Source organism: Cucurbita pepo, chromosome LG18, assembly GCF_002806865.2.
Source record: "Cucurbita pepo subsp. pepo cultivar mu-cu-16 chromosome LG18, ASM280686v2, whole genome shotgun sequence".
In the NCBI taxonomy this organism is placed as follows: Eukaryota; Viridiplantae; Streptophyta; class Magnoliopsida; order Cucurbitales; family Cucurbitaceae; genus Cucurbita; species Cucurbita pepo.
The window spans coordinates 6881033-6902069 of NC_036655.1; the positions used below are offsets into that span (position 1 = coordinate 6881033).

Consider the following 21037-nt stretch of genomic DNA (forward strand, 5'->3'; position numbering starts at 1 on the left):
CTAGGATGGTCGGGTTCTCGTCATAGAGTACAAATTTGTAATTTAACACAATTTTATTTAAAAATAATTAAGTGTGACACGAAAAAAAAAGCATATTGTCCTATGTTCTTTTTTTTTTACATTTTTGTCAAAGAAAATATATTAAAATATTGGTGGTTTAGTGGTGGACGTGACAGGTTGGCTATAGCTCGAATTTATGTACGAAAAGAATTATAGATATGATGGAAACATTACGAATTTCTTTATGAAACTTTAAAATTAAATTATTTAAAATAATAAATCATCACTTTAAATACATATATCAATAACCATAAAAAAATATTAAAAAAATGAGGAAAATGAGTTTATTTTTCCTCATTTTTTTGGGTTTAATCATTGCCAGTAACCGACCAGCTTTGACCATAAATTTTTGAATGACTATTCAAATTCAATTTGATAACAAACATATATATTTGCTTGAATCTCTATAAATTTAAATTTTCTAAAAATGAATAAAACCCTTTTTGTATAACATTAAAGGATTAATGTTGGAGAATATGTTAGGCCACCAGGAAAATATATGGTGGACAAGCGGATTATATGGCCAGGCGCCCAGGTCTGCCGCAGCTTTTGAGGGCGTTGGCTGTCCCCTTGGCCTGTGTAGAAACTGAAGAATTGGCTTCTGCTGAGCCCTTAAGCAGAAGTAATCGATGTGGGGCATCACATACAATAGCAGTTTCTCAAGCAGCGATTGACCATCGTCTACATAATTACTCTGTCTGGTAAATTGATGGTTGTTCAAGGTCACCTCGTTTCCATGCCAAGGTTTAGTAGTAGCGATTGAACTAGATTGGACTGTTTGCCTAGCCAGGCTAGAAAGTTGATCTCCTCGGTCTTGAATGTCGAAGGCTTCAAACATGAGCGAGTTGAACAGCCATTCACGATTGTCGGGTTTTTGTACTCCTTCTGTCCAATTAACTCCATTTGGCGCTACGAGATGTTCTGTCGTTTTTCCTTTTGCTCCTTTTGAGAAGTAAGGAAGCATGATCGATAGCTTGGGAAGATGACTGTGTCTCGCCTTGTAGCCATAGTAGAGCCTCAGCAGCTGCATCTTTTTCTGCGAGTTTCTTGCTACCACATGGTTGGCCAACGAAGTTCAATCCGTTGAAGATAACAGTGGATCGGAATTGGTTGTTTTTTAGTTGCTTGGTTTTGTAAGTTGGCGCATCATGTCCAGCTCTCAGGAGTAGGGTCTGAAGCTGACTCTTGGAATTATCGCCTCCAGCTCCATCGCCATTTTTCTGTCGAGGTGGACCGTCGTTCGTCGCTTTTTTTGATGGTACAGGCACATGACGACCAAAGACAAACCTACCCTCACAGCGATCCTCCGATACCAACAACCTTATTGCTGATAGTAGTTCATTGTGTGGCTGCATATCTAACTTTGGATTCAAAAGCTGCAGAAAGAAAACACAAAGTGATAAGAGGACAACAGCATCCATCACGACTTGGATTAAGAGATGTGGCGGAGTAAAGGGAAAATTGGAACAAAAAAATAATTTACCTTTTGATGAACAAGCTCATCAAGCTCCGTTTTAAGACTCAAATAAGTCTCGGCCAATGCAGGTTTCATGAAAAACTCCAAATAACCATCCAGCATTTTGAGGTGACCATCCTATAAAATTTAAATAATTGGTTATGCATAGGTTTCAGTTTTTGAAAAGAAATGGTGAAAGAGTAATATGCTGAAGCAAAGTTCAGAACAGAAACACGTACAAGTCCTCCTCTCGAAACATGTCCTCCAAATAAAAGAAGGATAGAGTCAGAAACCCCGGTAGAATCCCGAAGAAAGACTGAGTTGACCTTCACCTTTTCATTAAACACCAGCCATGGGTAGGGGATTTTTGAATAGCCAGCATTAACTGAGTTCTGTTCAATTAGAGAAAAAATAATAAGAAGAAGAAGAAGCAAGTGAATTGTTTTTCTTAATGCTGAACACCCTCCATTCAATAATATGGTAAAGTGAATTGGAAGGAGCTTAATGAGAAAATCTTACCAAGTATAGCATAACCTGTCCATCTTCCATTGTCTTCAAAGCTACTGATTTCTCTTTGTTCTGTTCAAAATTATTCTAATCAGTGCCTACCTAACTTAGATTATTAAAGCTTAAGAAGTTATCAGTCTGTTGCATAAGATTCTGAACAAGGATAATTATAATTATAATTATAATTATATAGGTTTTTTTTTTTTTTCAAAAAAGAAAAAAGAACTTCAAATGAATTAAAGCTATAAATCAGGCAATTTCATGAAATTGATATAATCATTTATTTTGCCCATTGGAACTTCAAATTGGCCTAGAAAACAATAGCCCAAGCTATTGCAACTTTCAAGTAAAAAACTGAAGCATGGGGGGATCAAAATTAAAAAAACATAGCTTACCACAACAGAGCAAATTCCAGGAAACAAACCAGCACAGATGACTGCACGGATTAAGTGCCCATCGGGCTTCGAGTTGTTGAAGTTTTCTGCATCAAAATCAACTAGACCAGTGTCCTTTAGCAAAAAGAAGAACTGCTTCCTCAGAGAGTCGATGGCTCTGAGAGTTTGCATGGAGAGAAAGTTTCTCCAACAGTACTCATAACCGGCTTGCTGCCTTTCGGCATCTCTCCAACCCTCATAAGCTCGAACTAAGGCAAGATGATCACTGCAATCACGTGCAGCAAACTGTGCTTTTGCTGACTCGGCTAACTGAATCAGGAGAAAAGGATCCCAATTAAAATCAATTCTTCTATTTCATAATGGTTGATATAAACATTTTAATTATGTTTTAACAGATGGTTGTAACAAATTAGGTTTGTAACAGCCACTCCAGATAAAACAGCTTCTCATGAAGTAAACAATGAATGCTTTTTTGCCCCCTAGGGGCAGCCCCATTGGCAAGGGCTTGGGGTCTCTTGGTTATATCGGCGGTCACAAATTCGAATCTTCGGGTGAGCTTAATACCCAAAAATATAAGATTTCTCCCTACGCCCGAGCCTCAGGTACACGCAAGAACCCGTGTATAGGGGGGGCAAAGCTCTAACTCCCCGTTATGAAAATAAATAAATAAATGGTTTAGAATTATGTGTTAGAAAACTTACATCCTTTTTATCGTATGGCATGAGGAAAGGATCTCTCACACTAAGACCAGCAACAATAGTCATAATGGGATCAAGACAGTTGAAAATAGCTCCTAATATAAGCATTTTTCCCAGTTTAGGCTCAACTGGAAGAACTGATAAGTGTTGCCCTGCAGGATGAGAAAACAGAGTTCAAGACTTCTACCCTTTCTAGAAGTAAGAACAAATAACAGTAGAAATATTTCGAATTATGTTTCCAACACAAGGAAAGAGAGGACAGAATCCACACCAAGAACTGTCAGATTTTCTTTCTCATCTAGAGCTCCAATTGTCTTCAAATAGTCTATGGCATTTTGAACCTTCAAGGGGCAAAACAACACATAAGCAAGGTGGAATACAAACAATATTCAGTGGAAGCATAAATTCCGAGAAGTTGGACAGAAAACGCCCATCAAATTTTTCTTCCATATCACAACTATAATACTGAGAAGCTCAATAAAGTTGGACTTACTGATAAAGGCTCTGGCGGCTGCAATGCATTTGATAGGAACTCTGATATACTTCCAAGTTGCAGACTCTTGATTTGCAAACACAAAGACTGTAACGGGGTCCTTAAAAGTTCTGGCAGTTGATAATCAGCAAAAGCATCATACACGCATCTGGGATAGAGATGGTAACATTCACCAGGTTGAACACGACCAGCTCTACCTCTTCTCTGGTTGGTGGGGGAAGGGGTCAATCAAGTCAGTGATTGATGCAAATGTTATTAAATTATCCACAAACCAAAGCGCAACACTAAATTCAGTACAACGGGAATCCATTTCTTTTATTTCCGAAGCAACCTAGAAAGGTGAGAAAGGTAGGGATTGACTGAATTCCTTTTTTTTTTTTTTTTTTTTTTTTTTTTTTTACTGTTGTGATTCAGTTTAAGACTTGCACGTTTGATTCAAAATTTTATGGTAAAGAAAAAATCTATGAAGTTACTAGGATATGAGTTTGGAATGGCAGAACCAACGTACAAAATAAAGAGCTACCAAATTATTCTTACTTGACGCGCGGCAGCCTTGGAGATCCAGGATGGAAGCAAACAAGGAGTGTTATTTAAAGCATCATAGGATGTTTCCTTTGCTTTTCCGCAGTCAACAACAAAAACCACGTCATTGATGGTGATACTAGTCTCTGCCATGTTCGTAGCTAGGACTATTTTCCTAACTCCATCTTCAGGTTTATCAAATATCAATTTCTGTTTCAATAGATGATAAAATGTATACAAAAAGGTCATTGTCAGATGAAAGGAAGCTCTCAAATTCAAAGATGCCAATTGGCAATCACATGTACAAGTAAAACAGTTACCTGCTCAGAGCTGGTCATCGAACCATGACATGCAAGGATCAAAACTCTGCTAGGATCCCCTAATAAAGGATGTGACTGGAGCTGGTCTTTTAAAGAGTTTATATCATCCCATCCGGTCATAAAAACTAGTATAGCACCTGCCCTCTCCCTCTTGACAATGTAAGAAAGGACATGCTCAATGAGGTTGAAACCAATTGAATCAGGATTCCAACAGGATAGGGACTCCTGAGTTCGAGGACTGTATGCTAAAAAGTTAGACGCCTCAAATGCATCCTGTGTCAAAACAAGAAGGTTTAGCATGTGCAGAAAAAAAAAATAGAGAAAATAAGAACGAGTCATCTGCTGCTGGAATTTTCATCAATGACGATATCTTGGTCCTACTTTATATATTTTACTTACTACCAAGTGTAATTAGAATACAATCTCAATTTGTTAATTCGTTCGTCTCATGGTTTTTTCTGAAGACAGTATCCTACTACCTGCTTGCAGATTCCACCAACTCACAGAGAAGCTAGATCGTTCAAATATTATCCCTAAAATTTCCTTACTAGAGGTACCATCAAAATCAAATTGACGAGAGGGAGAATGTATTATACCTCAACAGATGAAGCAATCTGAGTCTTCCTTTTCTTTAGAGCTTGAGCTTGTTTTTGCATTTTCCATGCCTTTTCTTGACCATAATCATCAATTTGATTATATGGAGTCAATCGATAGCCAGTCGTCTCTAGAATATTCTCCAAAAAGTGTGCACGAACTGGGTATGTAAAACCCTGAAAATAGAATGGGTTAGAAGAAAGTTTACTCCTGTGAGCATTATGTTTAATGGACTCATTTAGCTCGCCCAACAGTAACCAGTTAGCCATGATCACCAGAAGAGGTGCAATCTACCGTACAAGAATCCACTAAAATGATTCATATAATAAAGAGAAAAAAATTGCTCAACGGAAGAGCAATACCATTTTCCCAGGTTTTATTTAAAACAAAATAGAAAGAGAGGAACCTAGCATCAAGGAAAAATATACGCTTGTTCCACCCATTTCTTAATTATAACGCAAATGGTAAGAGTAAAGATAGAAATTTGAATCTTGAACACGAAAACCCAACTCAGAAACAACTGTGGGCGGGGGGAGCAAAGAAGATATTTCCATTCATTTTTGTCCATTAAAGCTTATAATTGATATAAACTTACAGGAATATGCATTGTTGGAGCACCCCCAAAATAAGAACAAAAAAGTTCTGCATTTAGAGTTGCACTCATTAAGATCAACCTCAAATCTGGCCGTCGAGGAAGAAGATCTTTCAGGACAATCACAAGAAAATCTGGTAGAAAGACATAAGCTGGTTAATCTAAATCTTCAAGTCACCTTCATTAAAATATAAAGATATAACTTGGTTCATTTCATAAAAATTTTCAAAAAATTAATCCAAGGTACAATATCTTAATATTTTAATATTACCTTCATTCATTCCACGTTCATGAATCTCATCAACAATAACATGAGTTACACCTTTCAAATTTCTATCAACAAGCAATCTTCTCAGTAGTACACCAGTGGTGCAAAAGAGAAGACGAGTGTCCCTTCCTTTTATACCCTCCAGCCGAACTTTATAACCAACCTTCCAAGAAAAGAAAAAAAAGACTCAAGTATTTAGTAAGTCAAAATCTTACCCAGAAAAGTAAAAAAATAAAAACATCAATTCTGCAACTTACAGACTCTCCCAGTTTCTCTCCACGTTCTGCAGCAACTCTTTCAGAAACAGACATGGCAGAAATACGTCTAGGCTGAGTACAGATAATACTACAAGAAGTTCCACGAGCAGCTTCAATCTCAGATTCTAATATATACTGAGGAAGCTGCGTGGTTTTCCCACAACCAGTTTCACCAGAGACAACAACTACCTGCATATCATCTCTTTAAGTCAATTCATAATGATAAGTTTATACTAGAGTGAATTGTACTAATCATTTGGCATATTTGGGTACCTGATTCTCTGAAATGGCCTTCAACAATGTTTCCCTCTCTTTAAATGCTGGGAGACTTTTGCGAAATTCCATCATTTTTTGGCCCTCAAGAGATTCCTAGAGAATTATCACATGTCAAACAAGCGAGAACTTCCAACAAATTGATTAGTTAGGAAATGCCGACTCCAAAAAGAAAGAGATCCATACAAATACAAGGACCAGCAGAAAATTATGAATCACATGTGATTGAACGTGTAATCGGACTATGGACGTATTTATGTGAAATGAGGGATTGGTTTCTTCTATTATAGAGAAATTTCATATCCATGACATCACCATCAATATTGAACAGTTTAAATACAAGAAAACCTTCAGCCTGCCTCAGTTTCCTGGGATAATTCAAGTAGTGTTAGACCCTAAAAGTACCTCACCTATTTTAAATGGGCAATTTTTCTGAAACTAGTTCTATAGTTGAAGGATGCCTTACCATGTAACTTCTATGTAATTTCCAAAAAAATAATACCACATAAGAAACTACCACTGGCCTAGTTAACAAGAATGATCATCTGCGGATGCATAAATTTTAAGTTTATAATTAAAATAGATTGAGTGAGACTTCACAACTCGATGATAAAAATATGTACACTTTACGTTCTAACAGAAGGTTGTATTTAAATACATAAAAAGATAAAAAGAAACCTGCCAATCTTGCTGTTGATTCCTCATTTGCAAACTTTTGCGGCGAAGAATTTTCTCCATGACAAGACTTTGTGTTGTTGAAGGTTCCTGGTGCTCAAACACTCCATTATTGTTAGCACAGTTTTCAGCAATGCCAGATTTTGACAAGTAACTATTTGAGAAACGTCCTCTTGTCACAGAATGGTGAGAAGATTGGTACAATCTTAGATGGCCTTCAACTTCCGTTTGGACCCCAAAAGGTAAGACCACCTGCAAATGACAATGAATATGAATGACTCATTACTCAAGATGGAAAGAAAATAAATAAATAACAACAAAAGGAAGAAAAAGGTATACTTAATTAGTATACTAATCCTCACAACAATATTCATTGCATTGCAAACCATCTGATTGAGTACTAAATAGAGAGTAAGCTGTATTATTCATGATCTAAATGAAGTAGAAAGAACTCTAGCAAATTTGGGAATGAAAAAATAAATACCTCCCTCTGTGGTCGCTTATCATCCAGGTCTGGCCTGTAATTCGGCAGAGGGTATTTACTAAATACAACAACTTTTGCATATTGACGGCTGCCAAAGTAATAGAAAACAACGTCAATAAACGTCATATGATATATGAGCTGAAGTAAATATAAAAACAGTATTCAAACGAAAACAATGAAGTTGAAAATACCTATGCAAACCCATTCTGGTTGCCAATGCTGAAAGTTGATCAAAATCACGTCTATCCTTTTTCTCCCTTGACACTACTTCTAGTTCGTCATTGTTCCGTAGAAGCATAGTTAACTTCCATTTCCACTCATCTACGTTCTCAAGGGTTGATGAATTCTGGAAATCATGAACAACATGTATAAAGAACAAAGCCAAAAGACCGAAAGTGGTCAATATGAATAATAGAAAGTAGATGATAAACTAACACGACTGCCAGAAGTAAAGAAACCATTCCACTTTTCAGGAATTGAAGCTCGTAAAAGTTATAGGGAATTCCAAAATCCAGCCAATATATTTTTGTGCTAGCTACTTAACTCAGTGTTCGTAAGGTAATCATTAATTGACATTCTTATTCTCCGTGAATTTTCTCGGCATTTCGACACTAAAATCATTAAACCGAACTCCAATCTTTGTCTCGAGGAGCTAAATAAAATTCCATAACACTTCCGTTTCTTTTTCTATATAAACTGTAAAAGCTGTAAACATTCGAAATTCAACAAACAAAAGAAACATACCATTTGCCCATGCGGAGACCCAAATTCGACATCAGAATCATCACTAGACACATCATCATACGCAAACCGACCATAATTGGAGCAGGACTGATGCTGCAAAAACGGAAACGCAAGATTCCTCTGCTTAAAACCCCTCACATGGTCCTGCTGTTTCTCCCTGAACGCAACTTCAATCCACTTGGATTGGCTCGTACAACGAATACCAGTGACGGAACCTGGACGGCACTGCAAGTTGACAAACCCCATGGACAGGTTCCGGGTGAAAAGGTGAGGAAACCAAGGCCTGAAGCGCGTTGAAGCTGTGCAGAACGGAGCCGATGAAGTGGTTCTGAGGGAGAGGGACATGGAAGTCCTGATATAGGCGTTGAAGAAGGTTGAGTAAGGCATTGGTGGGATGGAAGTGATGGTTTCTAGTTGCAGAAGTTGGAAACCATTTTCTGAAATTGGGGTTTTGGATAGTTGGAGAAGCGGCTTGGGCAGGCAGATGAGGCTGGTTCTCCACGTTCTTGTCGCGGAACTTGTTTAGTTCGTTCCAACGCTCAACCCCTTCGACCTGTAATTCCAGGGTTTTGTTTAGGGTATCGTTTCTTCTATTATTTTTTTATTCTTTTTATTACTAATCTTTATTAACTTAACCTAATTTAATAAAAATGTAACCTATCATCTTTCGATCAAAATTATGATATCTCGATTGAACTATACTTTAGTTGATTATTTATCCTAGGAACAAAAACGAGTATTAAATGACATTTGGATTGATGGGCCGAGCCCAAATAGCTTGAAAGTGCAATAAAAGCCCTTGAACTTGTTGGCTTCGAACCCAAATACGAGAAGAAACTTTATGAGTTGACCATGGTTAACTCAAGGGGTTTGGGTCCCTCGTTGTTGCTATGATTCCGTATTTAGGCATTGAAACGTGTTGGATACATAGTACCTCTGTAATGTTCCATGTCTAGGATTCGGAATTTGGATGACCTTGACATTTCCATACGACATGGTCACGTTACCTACTTCTCTTAATATAAGTAGTAACTTTCTTTTTCGTTAAGCATTTCTTGGTCGTTATATTCTCAAGATTTCTCTCACTAGGATGTGGTCTTATTTCATTCATGTACCTCTATGTTACTTGGTGTCGAATTTCCTCATTATTTGATCATACACATTGATACATATCTAAGCACGAAACCAACACTATAGACGTTTAACAGGGATGCCATATGTACGGTCATGCTTGTCCAAGGCGTATTGCCTATGGCCACCCGTCGGATGTTCTGGTCTTGTTCAAGACGTGTTGTTCACAGGCGCATACCTATTTAAGCCCACACCGTCAGGGCTAAAATGTCCCAAAATGTGCTCTAGTGGATATGACTAGTTGTCACTTCTTCTTACCTCGGTTGTATGCTATCAAAATTGTCGTTATTGCCTAATTGCTTTAAGCTTATAACATTGTTTTTTTCAAATTGTTTTCAACATATTTCTTCGTTCACGTTTTCCAAAACATTTCTCTAAAACGTGACTCTAAACTCGAGCATACGCGTCTGAATTTGTTGACTTATTTGCTGAATTTGAATAAGTGTCACACAATCGATGTCCCACTGCTCCAAGGGTACGAATGTCACACCATGCATACAAATATATATATATATATATATGTTAAATCAATCAAATTAAATAAATTGTATTACAAATATTTTAATTAAATAAGTAACTGAAATTTTTCATGATGGTTCTAAAGCCAAATCGTTTTTCATATTCGTCTTGCCCGATCAAAAATAGGCGATTCTTGTTCGAGCGAGCGACTTGGATCTGATTCCGTTGTCTGAGAATTGAAGCCTCTCGATAGGAACTACTCGACTGGCTTTTCCAGGAAGGATCTGGTTTGCACCTCCTTTGCTTCAATCTCAGTCTATCTTATTCGGGCCTCCTTTAGCTTAAATGGTTTAGAGATAGCGATTATCAGAAGCGAGAAGAGAAAGTTGAGTGTGGAGCTGCAATGGAGGAGGCTGCTATTGATTTTGTGCTGGTGCCACTTGGTCTCGTTTTGTTGACTGTCTACCACGCATGGTTGGTCTTTATCGTTATTCGGCATCCTAGGCGGACGGTCATTGGCCTCAACGCCGAGTCCCGCCACCAATGGGTGCTTTGCATGATGTCTGTAAGTTCCTGAGTTTCATAATCTCTTTGGAGGGCGGGAATTGTTATTGGAAATTGTGCGTCATTGACATTAACTTTTTCTAACTAGACAATTATGCAATAAGTGCTTTGTTAATAGAATTTTGATGTGAAAATTGTATCTAATCTGCTGGGTAATGATTCGATTCTGTTCTTGTGCTCTTATGGTCCCTGTTGTAGTTATGGAATTGTGTTTGAGAAAAAAGATAGATGAATGGGTTATGGGCGCTGTGCCAGCGAGGACACTGGGCCAGTGTCCCCCCGACTGGAGGTGGATTGTGAGATCCCACGTTGGTTGGAGAGAGGGGAACAAAACATTCATTATAAGGGTGTGGAAACCTCTCTTTAATAGACGCGTTTTAAAACCCATGAAGCTGATGGCGATACGTAATGAGCCAAAGCAGACAATATCTGCTAGTGGTGGCCTCGGGCCGTGATATACACATATGAGAACTACAGGAACTCTCAAGCCAACAAGCCTTTTTTTGAGGTCATATGAAGATGATAGCATGGGAAAATCATCTTCATGAGTGGATATTGTCTTTCTTCAGCGAAACCACAAGTTCCCGTGAAAACCGAAAGTTCTAACATAGTGTGAGATCCCACATTGGTGTAGAAACCTCTCCCTAATACATGTGTTTTTTGAGAGGGAAATCCAAAAGGAAAAGCTCAAAGAAGACAATATCTGCTAGTGGTAGGTTAGGGCTGTTACGCTTAGCGTCTATCTAAGCTCAGTTCTACAACAACAATCTAGACGTTCAGATGAATCTCTACTTGTGCATAGCTCAATGGCTGCGTTAAAGTAGATATCCCAACATGATGTTCACCATTAAATGAGCCACTTCTTTTCACAGGAATCACGGTTTTCCATGTTATTTTCATATAACTAACACAGTTTTGTATATCTTTAGTTCTAAGATTTCTGTCCTGCATGCTTGAGTGTTGTATGTGAATCGATGTTTGATTTTCAGGATCCAGTGAAGAATGGTGTTTTAGCTGTTCAAACAATACGAAACAACATAATGGCATCTACACTTTTAGCCACAACAGCAATAACTCTCTGTTCGTTAATTGGTGTTTTTGTGACCAGCTCATCGGACACGAGTAATGCAAAACTTCATTTAATTTATGGCAACAAGTCTGACCTTTGTACTTCAATCAAGTACTTCTCAATCTTGCTATGCTTCCTTGTTGCTTTTCTATGCAATGTCCAGTCAATAAGATACTATGCTCATGTAAGTTTCTTGGCCACCGTTCCTACATGGAGAGATCAAGAAGACTCTATTCAATATGTTGCCAGAAACTTGAATCGAGGCAGTTTCTTCTGGTCCGTTGGCTTGCGAGCATTCTACTTCTCATTCCCTCTCTTCCTCTGGATTTTTGGGCCAATTCCTATGTTTGCTTGTTGCTGCATTTTGTTATGTGTTCTCTATTTCTTGGACACAACTACCAGTTTTACACGGAAGCTTCACACCCGCTCACTGAGGGACGACGGTGACAATGCTCGTCCCGAATCAACTCGTCAAGGGTCGTGTTGAAATCTCATCATACCCATGATCTAGGCAGTTCTATGAATGTATTAACATATAGTCATTAGAAATAATTGCTTAAGCTGATATCCTGATGGTTGAAGACAGCATAGTTGATTAACTTGTCTATATAGCAAGTTTGGAATGTAATATATTTGAATGTGTTTCTTCCTAATGCTTCTATTTGAACATCTCTACGAAATGAATACGTTCGTATACGGTTATCGATTCAAAAGAGTGATTACTTCTTCATCTTTATCATGTTTCCATTACAGGTAAAGCTATTGCTGTTATTTGGTAACGTTTTGTCTCATAGAATTCACTTAATTTGTGCAGAACAGTAACATTTGCTTTTGATTGTGGAAGCACAAAGACAGAGACAGAGACAGAGACAGAGAGACGCCAGGTAAGATGAAAATAACATAACAGAATGTGTTTGTTTGTAACAAAGCAATGATATGGCCAAATGCAGCCATGGAAGCTTTGTGGTTGACAACACTGTGCCACAGCGCACTGCAGCAGCTTTGGCAGAGCCAATAAGGTGGCGTTGACAAGCCCCCCTCTGCAGTGCCAAACACCTTCTATGTGATTCTGACTCGACAATGTCCATTTGGGGCTGTCGCTCTTATCACCATCTCCAAGCTATATTTTCTGGAGTGGCCCAAGAATATTAATATGTGCAAGTCTTGGAGTGGAACCACGCTGTTATTGGTGTTGTTTTTGTGGCGTTTGCCTTAGATAATGGAGCACTTTTTATTTTTGGTTACATATGGAAACTCATATCTGGACCTTTTGGGTTGCCTCTTGCATGAGAAAAATGATTTGCCAATTGGTTTGACTGGCCGTTTAGGTAGATATTCGATAGATTTGGCCATGGACGAAAGGCTAACAACAAGTCCACCCCTAGCAAATATTGTTCGCTTGCTGTCAGTTTTATGGTTTTAAAATGTGTCTGTTAGGGAGAGGTTAAATGGTTCGTTCTCCTCTCCAATCAATGTGAGATCTCGTACTAACCTACTTGGCTTATGTCTAGAAGTTCTTTTACCATCTTAGCTTTTAAGGTGTACCTACAACTTGCCATTTGCTTTGATGAGAGAGAAAAAAACAAAAAGGCAATAGTAAAAGTTAAAGTATACCGAAGAGAATTTCTTGAACGAGATCTATAGTTGGGCTTTTTGATTCCTAGATCTTCCGCAGAGCGCTTCCTCGACTTGGAGTTGCTCGATTCAACGATACATTCATCACATTTTCAAGGACTAAAGGAAAATCGACTCGAAACAAATACTGATATGAATCATAACATCCGATTCGATCCTTATGTATGTTGATTAAGAAAAATAGAAGGCAGTTTGAATATTATGATTCCAAAGTTGGGTACATGTTAGAATGAAGGAGATGAGTTAAGTGAATGAAAGTGGGTGGAGGGGGGAGACCACAAGGGCAAAGTCAAGTGGAATCTTTCCTCTTTTGTGTGCTTCTTATTTGCTCCAAGAACACACACAAAGGGCTGTCACTGTCTCTCATTAGCTACTCATCAACCCACCAACAAAAACAACTCCTTCTTCATGCATAACAAAGAACACTAACTAGGATTATGTCTCTTAATCCACATGCATAACAAGGTGAAACATTAGTAGATCATTAATATCAATCTTGTCTCAAACCCACTGGATCAAGATGTCTGAGAAGGATCCGTGTGTGTGGCTCGTTTTTTTGCTTCTCTTTTGAGGAATATTCCCTTTAATCTCTCAATATCTCATGGCATATAGCATCTTTGTAATTAAGATATGCTGCACCCCTTCATCATTTCCTGCATTCATTTCCAAACACAAGAACAACAACATCATCAACTCATTTGAATGGAAATGTTTAATCTTATACAAATACATCAAGTGTATCTATGATCCTTTGTTTGCTCAATTCACCCAAAAATGGGTCGTTTGACCATTAGCCGATATTGTCTCTTTGAACTTTTCCTTCCGAACTTCCCCTCAAGATACTATGGAGAGGGTCTAGCCCTACTCCGATTAGTGTCTTGCATCATCCAGTGACTTGACTCTGATAAGAAATGGTTCGTTCCCTTCTCAAACCGATATGAAACCTCAATCTACAGGACTAGAGGACCAAAAGCATTGATGATCAAAAGGGAAAGTTGAAGAAAAGCTGCAAGAATGTGAAACTCAAAACCCTTACCAAACAAGACTTGAAAATTGCACAATTTGAACTAAAACACAAAACACCCAACAAAGAAATCAGCTCATTTCTTAGGACAATCAGCTTACAAATTGCTCAAGTGACACAAATTCACAACTTTAAGATAATGCTTGAGAGTTTTAAAAGACTTTTACATAGAACAATACATAAAATTAACTACAAATCAAGAAAAAAGAGACAGCAAAAGGAAAGCAAAGCTAAAGAAGGTGGACAAAGAAGGTGATGACAGAAGCATAGAGAGCACAAATGGAGTGAGATGCACAGTAGTGATCCATAAAATGTCTATCAAAAACAAAAGAAATTGCATATCATCATCTGTGCTCTCTATCTTCTGTCAACAACATATCACCTATATGTTCCTCCTTCACCCCCAAACGAAGAACAAGTAATAAACAAAGAAAAAGAAGAAGAAAAAGATGAATGATTGAGTGCCTACCAAAGGACTCCCTACAAACGGTGGCTATTTATAGCAAACTTTGAGAAGAATTTGGGGCAGAGAATGGTTAAAAAAAGTAGATACTTTGAGATTCCTTTTTTCCCTCTCTTTACTGCAAATTCAACCGTTTCTCACGAGATCAAAATACCCCAAATTAGGCACTCACACGAGAAAGTGGAACAATTCAGCTGAAAAACAGTAATTTTCAATGTACTGTGTGGTACAGACTGAGTTTTGCCATAAAATCTGCACAAAAAAATCAACTCCAACACAGTCTGGTATGATTCTCATCTTCTTTTTTTCTTTTTCTATTGACTAATTCTTTGAAATGAGTGAGACCCATTTGAATTAAGGTAGTCAAGAACAAAACCCATATTTTAATTTAGGGTTTACACGTTAAAGTTCCCACCTTTTCAATCACAAAGAAATCTAGGGTTTATGTTTTAAGAAAAAAAAAACCCTTCGTGTTAGAGGTCGAATGCTTGAACCCATCTAATCAGTTGAACTATGCTCAAATATTGTTGATATCAGTCGTGAAATGTGAATATTATTCTAGAAAAGTAAAGGGGGAGTGAAGGAGGTATAACGTGACATGTTGTGTTTGAATTTATTCTTTCGAAGAAGCACCTATACATATACTTGTGAGAGTAAAGATTCGTGTTAGAGGTCGAGTGCTCCAACCCATCTAACCAGTTGAACTATGCTAAAATATTGGTTGATATCTGGAATGAAAGAGGTATAATGTGACATGTTGTGTTTGAATTTATTCTTTCAAAGAAGCACATATACATATACTCGTGAGAGTAAAGAGGTCGAACCCATCTAACCAGTTGAACTATGCTCAAATATTGTTGATATCTGTCGTGAAATGTGAATATTATTCTAAAAAAGTAAAGGGGAGTGAAGAAGGTATAATGTGACATGTTGTGTTTGAATTTATTCTTTCAAAGAAGCACCTAATTTGAGCAAAGAAAAGATGTATATCAACTTTAAACGTCGGACCCAACCACATTCTATCAGCCACAAAACAGTCTCAACTTTAAATGGATGGTTGGAGGAGTCACCATCATCACCCCAACACAAGCACTAACTAAGAGGGTTTATCAGAAAAGGCATCAAAATTGATATCTAGAAGTTAAGAAAACCATATGAATGAGTAGCTAAGCTGCTAAAAATGGACATCTTTGTGGGTTTAAGTTTGATATTCTCTGTGATGAGTGGAGACCTTATGAATAGTGCTATGCATCACTAAGATTATGCTTTCAAAAGATATTTGTATTTGTAGTGGGAATGTGTTGTTAAATCACTCCCTCAATAATTGGGTTAGGGTAAATTTAGCTTTGAATCTTCAAATTATTACGAGTCTCGAGGATCAAACGATCGAAACTGTTCGAAATTTGACAACTATTGATTTTTTTAGAAAGAAAGTGTTCAATTATATAAGATTGATCTTTGAGGCATGTTTCAAGCATGTTTCTTGATTTTGAAAATAAATGAAGAAACTGAGGTATAAAGATTAAAAGTGTAACAGATAGTCTGTTTTGGCCTATTACGTATCGTGATCGGTCTCGTGGTTTTAAAACGAATCTACTAGGGAGAGGTTTATTGTGAGATCTCACATCAGTTGGTATAAGGGTGTGGAAACCTCTTCTTAGCCGACGCGTTTTAAAAACTATGAGGGGAAATCTGAAAGTGAAAGCCTAAAGAGGACAATATCTGCTAGCGGTAGGCTTGAGCTGTTACAAATAGTATTAGAGTCAGACAGGGGGATGTGGCAGCGAGGAGGCTGAGCCCCGAAGGGAGGTGGACACGAAGCGGTGTGCTAGCAAGGACATTGGGCCTTGAAGTGGGGTGGATTGTGAGATCCCACATCAGTTGGGGAGGAGAACGAAGCATTGTTTATAAGGGCGTGAAAACCTCTTCCTAATAGACGCGTTTTAAAAACCTTAAGGGGAAGTCCGAAAGTGAAAGCATGAAGAGGACAATTTCTGCTAGCGGTAGGCTTGGGCTGTTACAAATAGTATCAGAGCCAAACATCGGGCGATGTGCTAACGAGGAGGCTGAGCTTCGAAGGGAGGTGGACACAAGGCGGTGTGTCAGTAAGGACGCTGGGCCCCGAAGGGTGGTGGATTGGGGGGTCCCACATCGATTGGAGAAGGAAACGAGTGTCAGCAAGGACTCTGTGCCCCGAAGTGGGGTGGATTGTGAGATCGCACATCGGTTGGGGGAGGAGAATGAAGCATTCTTCGTAAGGGTGTGAAAACGTCTTCCGAGTAGACGCGTTTTAAAAACCTTGAGGGGAAGCCTGAAAGTGAAAGCTCAAAGAGAACAATATGTGCTAACAGTAGGTTTGGGCTGTTACAAATAGTATTAGAGCTAGATACTGGGTGATGTGTCAGCGAGGAGGCTGAGCTCCGAAGGGATGTGGACATGAGGCAGTATGCCAGCAAGGACGCTGGGCCCCGAAGGGTGGTGGATTACGGGGTTTCACATTCTTACAAAGAATGTTTCGTTCTCCTTTACAACCGATGTGAGATCTGGACTGGCCACAAATGTACATTCTTAGTCTCTAGAAGCTATTAAGCGAAACACGCGACGAGTAAACCTAAAAACGTAAGGGATAATGAGAAGAAACATATATTCTTTTGACATATTATGATGCTCCTCCAGTGGAACAACGCCCATTTGGGTATCAAGCTAAATTCGTATGGAGCAAGTTGGGAGGTGAAAGAACAAAAGGTAAGATTGAAAGGCATCCCTCAACACATATTTCTTATCTGTTGTCCTTCTATTAATCACAGCTTACTGAATAAAGTGAAGAGCTTTCAAATGGGGCGGTGCTGTCATTTTCACATTACCAAAGGAGGAAGACGACGATGGAAAACCTCCAACATAACACGTGTCGACACCCCACTTTCACATTCATTATTGACTCACTCTATGTCCCTTGACAGTGAGTGCCACTCATACCTTACTAAAATAAACAAAACAAACTCATTAGGTATCACTCTGAGCCTCACGGTTTTAAAACGCGTCTACTAAGAAGAGGTTTCCACACTCTTATAAAGAATGTTTTGTTCTTCTCTCCAACCAATGTGAGTAGATATTCTCCACTATGACCCATTACGTATAACCGTTAACCTCACGGTTGTAAAACTCGTCTACTAGGGAGAGGTTTCCACACCCTTATAATGAATATTTTGTTACCCTCTCCAACTGATGTGAGTAGATATTCTCCGCTATAACCCATTACGTATCACCGTCAGCCTCACGGTTGTAAGACGCGTCTACTAGGGAGAGGTCTCCATACCCTTATAAGGAATGTTTCGTTCCCCTCTCCAACCGATGTGAGTAGATATTCTCCACTATGACCCATTGTGTATCACTGTCAGCCTCACAATTTTAAAACGCGTCTACTAGGGAGAGGTTTCCACACCCTTATAAGTAATGTTTCGTCACCCTCTCCAACCGATGTGAGTAGATATTCTCCGCTATAACCCGTTACGTATCACCATCAGCCTCATGGTTTTAAAACGCGTCTACTAGGGAGAGATCTCCACACCCTTATAAGGAATGTTTCATTTCCCTCTCCAACCGATGTGAGTAGATATTCTCCACTGTGACCCATTACGTATCACCGTCAACCTCATGGTTTTAAAATGTGTCTACTAGGGAGAGCTCTCCACACCTTGTAAGAAATGCTTCGTTTCCCTCTCTAACTGATGTGAGTAGATATTGTCCGCTATGACTCATTACGTATCATCGTCAGCCTCATGATTTTAGAACGCGCCTACTAGGGAGAAGTTTTCACACCCTTATAAGGAATGCTTCGTTCTGCTCTCCAACCGATGTGGGATCTCACAAAAGATACCTCGTGCTAATGTAAATATTGTCCCTTATTTATATGCCCCTGATCGTTCCTTTCTTTAGCCAATATAAGACTTTGGTGGCACTTACTACATAAGACTCGATCGGANAATGTGAGTAGATATTCTCCACTATGACCCATTACGTATAACCGTTAACCTCACGGTTGTAAAACTCGTCTACTAGGGAGAGGTTTCCACACCCTTATAATGAATATTTTGTTACCCTCTCCAACTGATGTGAGTAGATATTCTCCGCTATAACCCATTACGTATCACCGTCAGCCTCACGGTTGTAAGACGCGTCTACTAGGGAGAGGTCTCCATACCCTTATAAGGAATGTTTCGTTCCCCTCTCCAACCGATGTGAGTAGATATTCTCCACTATGACCCATTGTGTATCACTGTCAGCCTCACAATTTTAAAACGCGTCTACTAGGGAGAGGTTTCCACACCCTTATAAGTAATGTTTCGTCACCCTCTCCAACCGATGTGAGTAGATATTCTCCGCTATAACCCGTTACGTATCACCATCAGCCTCATGGTTTTAAAACGCGTCTACTAGGGAGAGATCTCCACACCCTTATAAGGAATGTTTCATTTCCCTCTCCAACCGATGTGAGTAGATATTCTCCACTGTGACCCATTACGTATCACCGTCAACCTCATGGTTTTAAAATGTGTCTACTAGGGAGAGCTCTCCACACCTTGTAAGAAATGCTTCGTTTCCCTCTCTAACTGATGTGAGTAGATATTGTCCGCTATGACTCATTACGTATCATCGTCAGCCTCATGATTTTAGAACGCGCCTACTAGGGAGAAGTTTTCACACCCTTATAAGGAATGCTTCGTTCTGCTCTCCAACCGATGTGGGATCTCACAAAAGATACCTCGTGCTAATGTAAATATTGTCCCTTATTTATATGCCCCTGATCGTTCCTTTCTTTAGCCAATATAAGACTTTGGTGGCACTTACTACATAAGACTCGATCGGACCACCATTCATACCTAGCCAACCAAGCCCACGACCCAAATTGGCTCTAGGGAAGTCAGAAAGGAAGGACTCGAGGCTCGATCGAGCACCTCAACATGTCATGGTGACTAAAAACACTATGATTTGTTGTAGTAGGTTATCTTTGTTGACTACTTTTTGGAAGGTTGAAAGAGTAAGTGGGGGAGAAGTGTGGTGTAGGGTTGCGTTTAAAGTAGGCTGCAAGAAGAGGCTTAAAATTTGATTCCTCACTCCAAACATTCATATTATTCTCTTACAAATTGGTGTTGGAAGGCAATGGATTTGAGTTGTTGATAAGGGCCTTTGCTTTCCCATTCTGGATGTCTACACATTCAAAATTGGTATGCATCATAGATAGATACCTCTTCCAAGACATGTCTCGTCCCCTTTCTATTCACTTAACCTTTTTCTTTGCGGCCTAAGTCCAATCAACTCGACCTAATATGATTCCCGTGCAGGAGGCTCTACGAGAAGCTACGAGATAAACCATACCTATTATATCAATAACTAAAATCCCATCAAAACTCAAATATCAAACATTTACAAGTCAACACATTACTAACATTGGTTACAAACGTCAAATATTCTTAATCTTCATAATAATCTTAGGTAAGGTCGAGAGAGGTTGTAACCCTATTTTTGAGTTAGTCGGATTGACCCAATACAAAAAAAGGTCTAAGTATGTTTGGCAAACCACTTTGACACTTACGGGAATAATTCAATCTACTTTATTAGATAGAAAAAGTTTTCATTTAAAGCATTCAAGAGGAAGGAGGGGCCCACCCGACTCGATCAACTTCAAAAAAACAAAAAAGGTGAGTTGAATACTGAGAATACATCTATATTGGTATGAGGTCTTTTGGAAAACCCGAAAGCAAAACCATGAGAGTTTATGCTCAGAGTGAACAATATCATATAATTATTTAGAGTTTTGGTTCTTAACATAGTATCAGAGTTATGCCCTTAACTTAGTCATGTCAATCCTCAAATGTCGAACAAAGAAGTTGTGAGATTCAAAAGTGTAATCAAAAGTGACTCAAGTGTCGAACAAAGAACGTACTTTGTTCGAAGACTCCAAAGAATGAGTTGAACTTTTATTTAGGAGAGAGGCTCCACACGACTTGAAGGGAGACCCACATTGACTGATTTAGAGAATGATCATAATTTTTAGAAAATTATTGGCGACACCAACCATCTTTCACCGACTCATGCCCACCCTGTTCCATTCCTCGGCTATGAGGCCGACACCCATTCGGCCGCCCCTCCTCTACACATAGTCTCAACTTTTGTCCTGTTAGGTAAATCACTAGGTTGAAATTCATTCAACGTGGACTTCCCACCCACTCTAATTTTGTGTGGGTTTAAGAGAAAAGATAGTCTAAAAAGTTGTCCGTTGCTTTTCATTTTTATGATTAAATTTGTTATTTAAATATTCAACTGAACGAGAAATAATTAACGGGTCTTCTTCAG

The 21037-nt window shown here is 38.8% G+C and overlaps 2 protein-coding genes across 3 annotated transcripts; one reads left to right on the forward strand and one right to left on the reverse strand.

Moving 5' to 3' along the window:
• Positions 1–379: 379 nt before the first annotated feature.
• On the reverse strand, positions 380–8923 carry LOC111779849 (DExH-box ATP-dependent RNA helicase DExH3). The gene is made up of 19 exons (XM_023660021.1): positions 8339–8923; positions 7786–7940; positions 7595–7682; positions 7114–7362; positions 6436–6531; positions 6163–6351; positions 5909–6068; positions 5641–5771; positions 5048–5221; positions 4452–4724; positions 4147–4341; positions 3610–3813; positions 3388–3457; positions 3120–3268; positions 2419–2727; positions 2036–2095; positions 1756–1908; positions 1544–1654; positions 380–1436 (listed from the first exon to the last, which is right to left on the reverse strand). The coding sequence occupies exons 1-19, from the start codon at positions 8723–8725 to the stop codon at positions 954–956; spliced, it is 3636 nt and encodes a 1211-aa protein (XP_023515789.1). The 5' UTR covers positions 8726–8923; the 3' UTR covers positions 380–953.
• Positions 8924–10078: 1155 nt separating this feature from the next.
• Positions 10079–12801, forward strand: LOC111779725. 2 transcript variants are annotated; one of them, XR_002812729.1, is made up of 3 exons: positions 10079–10493; positions 11482–12445; positions 12512–12801. XR_002812729.1 is itself a non-coding variant. In XM_023659845.1 (2 exons), exons 1-2 carry the CDS (start codon positions 10332–10334, stop codon positions 12046–12048), a joined length of 729 nt encoding a protein of 242 aa, XP_023515613.1. In that variant the 5' UTR covers positions 10079–10331; the 3' UTR covers positions 12049–12801. The 2 variants fall into 2 exon arrangements, 1 of the variants encoding a protein (XP_023515613.1); XM_023659845.1 differs by having other exon boundaries at positions 11482–12801.
• The last annotated feature ends 8236 nt before the right edge of the window (positions 12802–21037 follow it).